At 34.3% G+C, this 8,759-nt stretch overlaps 1 protein-coding gene across 1 annotated transcript; it reads left to right on the top strand.

Moving 5' to 3' along the window:
• Positions 1-6,615: 6,615 nt before the first annotated feature.
• LOC134239074 (short-chain collagen C4-like) lies at positions 6,616-8,107 on the top strand. Its single transcript, XM_062721230.1, has 3 exons — positions 6,616-6,789; positions 7,195-7,428; positions 7,823-8,107. The coding sequence occupies exons 1-3, from the start codon at positions 6,642-6,644 to the stop codon at positions 8,065-8,067; spliced, it is 627 nt and encodes a 208-aa protein (XP_062577214.1). The 5' UTR covers positions 6,616-6,641; the 3' UTR covers positions 8,068-8,107.
• The last annotated feature ends 652 nt before the right edge of the window (positions 8,108-8,759 follow it).

Below are 8,759 nucleotides of genomic sequence, written 5' to 3' on the forward strand. Positions count from 1 at the left end.
GATATGAATCATATACCATTCATCTTCGCTAGCCAAGGGTTTCCGATCCGATACCTACTCTACAACCCTTGGCAGATTTAGTCCTATCAAACGGGAACTTTGATTGCGCCGCCTATCGCCGTAATTGAGTTAAGTCCCTTGAAGCTCTTTAACATTTGTCCAATGAAAATAGCTGTAACATACGTAGATCAATATGACGTTTGAAACAATATGGCGACCTCCATCTGGAATATATCCAAACAACTTCTTACAGCTGTGGGCAGTGGGCACGCCTCAAAAGTGGTAGAAAGTATCGTTCTTCGTGGACTTTTAGTCAAGAGTTTGACACTACTTTCTACTTGTTGCCGTATCAATTATTATCAATGAGCCGTGACATTTGATTGGCTTAAATTGATGCATCTAAAATGCGGAACACGGACTTATGTGGTCCTTTCAATAATTCTTGAAAACATATATAATTAAGAGAAAAAAATTCAAATTAATTAATCCCTTGTTTCTTAAGCATAGATCACGTCCTAACTTTCATCTATTGTAAATATTACTTTTATTTTGTGCATAAAACACGAACAGACTGTAATTCAGCCGAAAATCGTCGATTAGTAAAAACTTTGCGAAGACTCTGACTTCGCAGCCAATCAAATTCGTTTGCGCAAGTTCTAAAATTTTCGGCCAAATCTGCCAAGGGTTGTAGAGTAGGTATCGGATCGGAAACCCTTGGCTAGCGAAGATGATACCATTAAGCTTGACTTTCTCTAATTATTGAATCTTTAATGAGTTGATAACAGTTTATTTGATCACTTTTCATCACACAGTTCTTTTGTGAGAAAATGGAAAACAAGAGCTAGTCGAGACACTGCATATAAAATGAATAGTCAAGAATCAGAAAACTAGAGTGAAATTAAACGCTCCATCAAAGCTGCTGTAAAACTTGTTCAGAATCCCAAAGATATATAAACTGAAATATGTGAAATTTACAGCAACCAATGTCTGTTTTATACACACATGAGCAGGTGCATTTCAATGAACAAAACTGATATAATGGACATCAAAAATGGGTACCGTCCTTGGCGACAAGGACATACAACAACCGATGTATATTTGCAAAAATTGAACAAATTATCACTAAGTATGTTTGATTGACTTTAAGACACATAGCAAATTTGATAGACATCATTTTGGGGGTAGTTCACACTGTTTTAAAGAAACATTTGATAGTAAAAAAAGTTTAATACTCAAAGGTCACCCAATATTTTGAAAAATGGGTGAAAACGACAGCGTGTAGGAATATCTAGCCAATTATTTAAAAAAAATTGTACTTATCCATGTTTGTCTGAAATTCAAACAGATAATGAAACTTGAATCCATTTGCTTTAAACCCCCAAACAAATTTACAATGAGATACACTTGACAAAACAGCAAAGGTCTGAAAAGAGAAAAGAATAGCAAGAGCACAAAAAAACAGTTTTATATGCTTTTTTCTTATAATATTAGTGGTCTTGTTGTTTAAATTCTTATTGGGGGAGTAATTTCAATTTCTGGAAAAGTCTAAAAAGCAAAATTTTAGCAAAAAAGTGAAAGGTTTATGAGAGGAAGGACCCAGAATCAGGAATCCACTACATTAAATTTCTTCATGACAGTGTCCAAACCAACAGGCCATGAAGAGTAGATGGGTTCCGGGGATAAAAAGAAAGTTAATGTTTTGTCACACCAACAACATTGGCCAGCACTTTCAACCATTGACTTTATTCATTTCCCAAACTTGAAAAAACACCTTTCAGAAAGAAAAAACAAGTACAGGAAATCATAGGATCTGCCACATTCCAGTATACAAAGGGTCATGCTAAAAATGTGTTATAAATGTGTTATAAAACAACTAGAAATTGAATAAAAATGTAAAGGACATTTGTTTTAATTAAAAGAGAATATTTTAGTTTAATCATTAAGACTAAATCATCGAAAAGCGTTTTTTGTTTCTTTCCGAGCACCGATGACATTATTTATTGAACGTCCCTCGTAACAAATAATGGATTATAGTAAAGTATGTTGCAATACTCTCAGCAATTTCAAATGAGATACTTTCTAAACATTGTAATTTGAGTTCGGAAACTAACAACCTGATGTCTTTTGATCAATCACCTCTAAACATATTGATATTTCAGACATGACTGGCTCGTTTCACTGAATTTAATATACAAATTTAGTAACAAGAGGTAAACTATTTTTTTTTTATAAAGAAGTATCTTTTTCCTGGGCAGGACATTAGAGCGTTGATCAGCTCGAATTAGAGGAACGAAATACTAGTATCAGTCCTGATCATTACTTAATAGCTTATTAATTAAAAACTTAAGCAAGTAAAATACATACATTTATTGACAAAGGTCTAGGCATAACACAACTTCATTTATAGAATTTACCCAATAATGGTAATAACAAGGTCAAAGACAGTGTCCTAGAATGACGTGAACAAGTGTAATTTTTAAAACCAATTTTAAATATTTTTGAGATCCCAAAGAGCCAAAATGAATTTGAACTATAATATCTTTACTGGATTCTGAACCTTCATCTAATGCTTACAAACAAAGAATAGCGGGTTTCAGTAAATGCTCATCCAAGGAAGTTTTTGACAATTTGAAATCACATGATTTTACAAAAATCAACAGCTTATTAAAAAATTTACGACTTTTCAACTTTACACACATACACCATTCCCCACAATAAATTAAAGTCCAGTTTTTTTTTCAAATATCATTGACAGCTGCTTTTTCAAAAAAAAAAATGGAAATCGTAAATTTATAACCTTTTCATTAGTCTTTTGGAAAATGATTTTGTTTAAAATCATTCTGATTGTACACAGAAGTACTCTAAAATTGACATTAAAAAGATTCTTGGGTTTCTGATTGACGATATCTGTGAGGTTTTTAGAGACTAGGTCTTCCAATAATCTATTGGAATTCCCATGTGTACCAACTGCACCCCGTTATAAGCAGACCATTTCTCTATTCACACGAAGTTGAAGTTGTCCAAAATCTTATACGAGGAAAAAAAAAGAAAACTTGCTGTGGTCTTCAACTCGACATTTAGATATATCGACGACGTATTGTCAACTAACAATGGTAATTTCCATTCTCATTTCAATAAGATGTATCCCGGTGAGCTTAAGATAAAAAAAAAAAGATACCATGTAGTCTGGCACACCTGTTTTATATTTGGATATTATACTTGAAAAAGGCGTTAATGGTAATTTAACAACCAAGCTCTATGATAAACATGATGATTTTAACTTTACAATCGTCAACTTTCCAACGGTAATACCGCTTGTCACAGAAATGGTTAATGCATCTCTCGATCAGGGAATTTTTCCGTCTGCATGGAAGGAGGCCATAGTTCGTCCACTTCTTAAGAAACCTGGACTAGATAAGGAAGTGTTGAAAAACTATCGGCCCGTATCAAACTTGAGTTTTATCTCAAAAATATTGGAGAAAGTTGTGGCTCGTAGGATTGATGCCCATTTGGATGCGAATTCTCTTCGCGATCCACTTCAGTCGGCATATCGTCCGAGGCACTCCACGGAAACGGCCCTCATCAAGGTCCACAACGATATTGTGACAGCCCTAGACCAACAATCTTCAGCAGTCCTTGTCCTTCTGGATTTATCCGCTGCTTTTGATGTTATTGACCATAATATATTGTTCCACGCCTAACTGTGTCTTATGGTTTCCGTGATGGAGCTCTTGAGTGGATCGAGTCTTACCTCAAGAACAGAAAACAATGTGTCACAATTGGATCCGTCCGATCAAGACAGCTGCCTTTTGGTGTCCCCCAAGGATCTGTACTCGGACCGAAATTGTATTGCCTCTTCTCCAAACCCATTGGAATCATGCCACCGACATGGAATGATATATCACTGCTATGCAGATGATACACAAATCTACATGATCATAGGACCACTGGAAAATTGGAACAATTATTTCTCTCGACTTGAAGCGTGTCTTAGTGAAATTGGTTCATGGATGACATCAAACCTACTCAAACTAAACCAAGAAAAGACCGAGCTAATAATCTTCACCACAAAGCAATACCAGAAGTATCTGCCAACATTACAACTAAAAGTTGGTGATAATATCATTGAAAGCGTGCCATGTGTAAAAAATCTAGGTGCATTTTTCGATCAACACCTTACTATGGAAAAACAGGTATCCTCGGTCGTCAAGTCATGCTATTTTCAAATAAGCAATATTGGACGAATACGGCGCTTTCTTACAAAAGAAGCCTGCAAGACCCTGGTGAATGCCGTTATCACTGCCAGGCTGGACTATGGGAACTGCCTTCTATATGGAGTGTCAAAGGCCTTACTAGACCGGATTCAAAAAGTCCAGAACACGGCAGCTCGTTTAGTTACATGATCATCGAAACGGGAGCATATTACACCTATCCTAGCTGATCTTCATTGGCTACCTGTTTCTTTTCGTCCACAATATAAAATCTTGACATATGTCTACCAATCCTTACACGGGTTAGCTCCATCTTATATCAAAGATCTTATAATGGAATACAAGCCTACCAGGTCACTGCGATCTGAGTCAACATCACGGTTAGTTGTTCCAAAGATCAGGACGAAGACATATGGCGAACGTCGACTTGGTTGGGCAGCAGCATTTTTGTGGAACGACCTTCCTAATGATATAAAGCAGGCCCAGTCCCTGGATATTTTCAAAAGACAATTAAAGACGCATTTTCATAGAATAACTTTTTAAATTTCAGGTGCTCAATTTTTAGCAGCAAATCATAAATCACAAATGATGTTCTTTTATTGAGTTTTATTGATGGCGTAATTGTATTTTGTGTGTAATTTTTAGTATTTTAATGTTATAATTTCGAACACATATATGAGTATGGGTTAATATTTTATATAAGTTTTCATAACTTTTAAATTATGTTTACTTGCGTTTATTGTACAGCGCTTTAGAGTTAAATTATTAATATTTAGCGCTTTATAAACTCATATATTATTATTATTATTATTTCCTTACTTATGCAACGATATACTTTCAACACCGGCACATGAAGTTTATGTATGATCCATAGTCGATACGATTCGCCAGAGCATGCTTTACGTATGTACAATTTCTAAAAGAAGGTAAACGCGCAGAGCAAACACGGAGCTCTAAAACATCAGAGGTGTGATCAGGTGCAATGAAGGAGTGAGCATCCCCTGCCGACCGGTCACACCCGCCGTGTGCTCCTTGTCATGATAGGGAAATAACAAGAAAATCCGTCGACAATTTAGTACGTATGAAAGGCCTAACAATCAGTATGAAAATCGTCATTCAGCATTTGACGTAATGATAACATTTATTTGCTAACAAGGTTATTGTATCGACCATAGAACTTACGAAATGATGACTTTAAGCAAGACTGCTGATATTCTTGTTTCAGCAATTCGTTTGCCAATAATATACCTCATTTTAGAAACTGCACAAAATACGCTCTCGTGTACTAAATCAACTAAGAGATATTAACCTGATGATTCTTATTGCTGCCTAAAGTAAGGATGCAATTTTAAAACTTCACGTTACATCACAGCGCGTAGTTCTTACATTATCTTTATCGTCTTTTCTTGTAATTTATCCAAATATGAAACATATGTGTATGACTCTATGGTATAGATTTTAAAAATAATAATTAAAAAAAAGAAAAGAAAATGATATTAATTGCTTGATGTACTTGATTCTGGGCATACATGTTTTTAGGCAAAGCACAACTAGTCTAAACTTTAACATCTGGGACGCTCATTTTTTCACCTCTCTATTTCGTTGGAAATTTAAAGTGTAAAAATGATAACTTTCTACGCAAATGTTAATTGATCAAAAACGTATAATTTGATATTTATTTGATCAATTTATTAACCTTAAAAAATGTAATTTTAAGCATGGGGTGCCTTTCTAAGGTAACGTCAACAAAACGTGTTTGGTAGGAATAAGATTACGGAGTAACAGAAGGTATGAGGTTTTCTATAAAGGCTATCTTCTTCCCGGGCTGGTCAACAGACACCGAGAGGTAAGTCTTGTGTTAGCTTATTTTTTTAAAACATGAAAGCATCGTTATACTATCATATCAAATCATCACAATAAACCTTTTCACCATTTTTTTTTTAATTTTTGTCATTTGCTTTTTAATTATGTTTTTGTTTCATTAACATCTAAAATTTTATAATTTTAGTTTGAAAACTTTTCTTATGAATGTCTTTTTTTTTTTATTATTATCTCCTCATTTGCATATCTTACTTGCATATTTTAAGGATGATTTATTTCAACATCATTTTCATAACCCTTATTTTCATTTTCTCATGGTATGCAGTGAATAATTGTAGATTTTAATTACATATTAAAGGGTTATTGAACTTATATTGGTTACCATTAGTACGAGTTGGCTGAAGAAGTGCAGGAGCTCTCGAGCTTGCAAAAAAGTTCAATAAATACTAGCTAAACATTTTTGATTCCTTTATATTAACTATTTTCTATTGTAAAACCGCTGACACCTATGCTGTATAACTGATTATTTTAAGATATATGATATACCTCCTTATTATAACATGAAAAATGATATTTTTCGTAGATTCCTTCAATTTCATTGACATTAAGATGGTTTCCATTTCCTCTCTTTGCGTGGTGTTGATTTTGTCAGTAGCCTTTGTTAGACACGTGGACAGTTCTTTCTCAGCGGGGGGATCTGTGTATACTCGCTGGGGTCACAATAGTTGTCCCAGAAGTGCCAGAAAAATTTACTCAGGTAGATAGTTTTTTTTGCAGAAAAAAATTATTTACATAGAAGTTGTGGTACCAAAATTTCTATTTTTTGTAAATAAAAATTTGTGGGGAGACCGGTAGTATGTTCAATGTTGCTTAGAAATGGAAAATAACTTTCTTATTTGTTCTTCATGATTTTGTCGAAGCAAAACATTTCCTTATATATAACAATAAAATATTAAATGTTTCTCAATTAAATATGCATAATTCATTTAGACATTAACATTCTTAGAGTTTAATCAAATTGGATAATTGAAATTGTAATTGACATCAAACCACTAATTCAAATACAGGATGAAACACAACTCTGTTCTTACTAACTTTAATTAAAATTCCAATTCCATACTTTAAAAATAAGAAATCTCTTTTTTATTATCTTGCTTTGAAGGTTTTGCTGGCGGATCCCTTTATTCCCATTCTGGGGCTGCAGTGGAGCCCCTCTGTTTACCTAAACGCCCACAGTGGAGACGCCATAACGGAAGAACAGATGCCCCAAGAGGATTTATCTACGGAGCTGAATACGAATTTTATCATGGTTTCATCTATTCTCATCTTCACGACCAAGATGTGCCATGTGCTGTCTGTCAGACTCGCAGAGGGAAAGACGTAATGGTTATTCCAGGTTTGTCAAGATTACATCGATGGAATTATGAACTGTAGACTTCAATTTGGTTTTTCTCGTATTCAATATACATATAGTAAAATAAATCGCAGTGTGTATGCATAATGTTTAAACTTAACAAGTGACACAAATTTTATAGCAATTTCAAATGGTGAAATAATGATATTTTATTCCCATTGGCCAAAAAAAAAGAAAGAAAAAAAAAGAAATGAAGATTTCTGAAAGCATTATACGTGTACTTATATATTTTTACTAGCATTTCTTATATAATTTTCTATATTGCTTCTTTGTCGCCTTGAATATATCTGGTAAAAAATTATTTGACTTTGAAAAAATACTCTGTATTTGAATCCTGTTTTGCTTGTTCCTTTAACTGAATCCCCTTTATTCATAGCGAGAACTTCCTGTTTTCGCGGATGGAGAAAGGAGTACTCTGGCTACCTGATGTCTGGTAGATACAATCACCAGGCGGCCACCACCTACTCCTGTGTGGATCAGAACCCCCGGGCCGCAGTGGCGGGACACCAGAACCACAACGGGTACCTGTTCTACCTGGTGGAGGCCCGCTGTGGTAGCCTGAAGTGTCCGCCGTACTATAACGGATGGGAAATCACCTGTGTCGTGTGTTCCAAAAAATAACACACTTTATCTTTGAAATAAAATATATCCATCAACCATTTGTGTTAGATATTGTCTTAAAAGAGAGATGTTGGACATTGTAAAAAAAATTGTTTACCACCTACTTTTTGTTGTTGTTGTTGTTTACCGTATTAAAGAGTGTCGAGAAGATACTAGTAAAGAACAGTGATCGATCTCAAAAATTATATATATATATATTTAAAAAAAAAAAAAAAAAAAACATAACGCAGTCATGAAAAGGCTGTCCGATGGCTTAAAATGCCTTAAAGATATACATTTTATTTTCAGCTAGATTTTAATTTCAATATATTTTGTAATCCTTGCTTGAAATTCCAGTGACTTTGAGATAAAAGTTAAATCAGGTAATATAATACAGCATTTTTGTGATGTCACATGACTGTGAAGATCACGTGACAGACATTTATGATATTCTTAAATGTTGCACAAAAATCACTTTGGCACAAGTGCAAAGTTTTTTACATAGATCAATTAATCGTGATCTCTGGTACATAGAAAGTTCTGGGGGCAAGTTTAATATTACTTCTTAAGGAAATATTTAACGAGAAATTCAACTTACCAGCATTAGAAGGGGAATTTCCACTCTTTATCGCAATGTATACGAAAATGGATAAACTACACACAATCCCCCAGCAAAATTCAGTTAAAGGACACACTTCTCTAAGACTTAGACT

This window comes from Saccostrea cucullata, unplaced genomic scaffold, assembly GCF_032062105.1.
Source record: "Saccostrea cucullata isolate Sc308-1 unplaced genomic scaffold, CSIRO_AGI_Scuc_v1 ctg376, whole genome shotgun sequence".
NCBI lineage: Eukaryota > Metazoa > Mollusca > Bivalvia > Ostreida > Ostreidae > Saccostrea > Saccostrea cuccullata.

Coding starts and splice junctions, on each gene's coding strand:
- LOC134239074 (XM_062721230.1), top strand. CDS start 6,642: ATGGTTTCCATTTCCTCTCTTTGCGTGGTGTTGATTTTGTCAGTAGCC. Junction 6,790..7,194: donor TGCCAGAAAAATTTACTCAG/GTAGATAGTTTT, acceptor CTTGCTTTGAAG/GTTTTGCTGGCGGATCCCTT. Junction 7,429..7,822: donor AGACGTAATGGTTATTCCAG/GTTTGTCAAGAT, acceptor CTTTATTCATAG/CGAGAACTTCCTGTTTTCGC.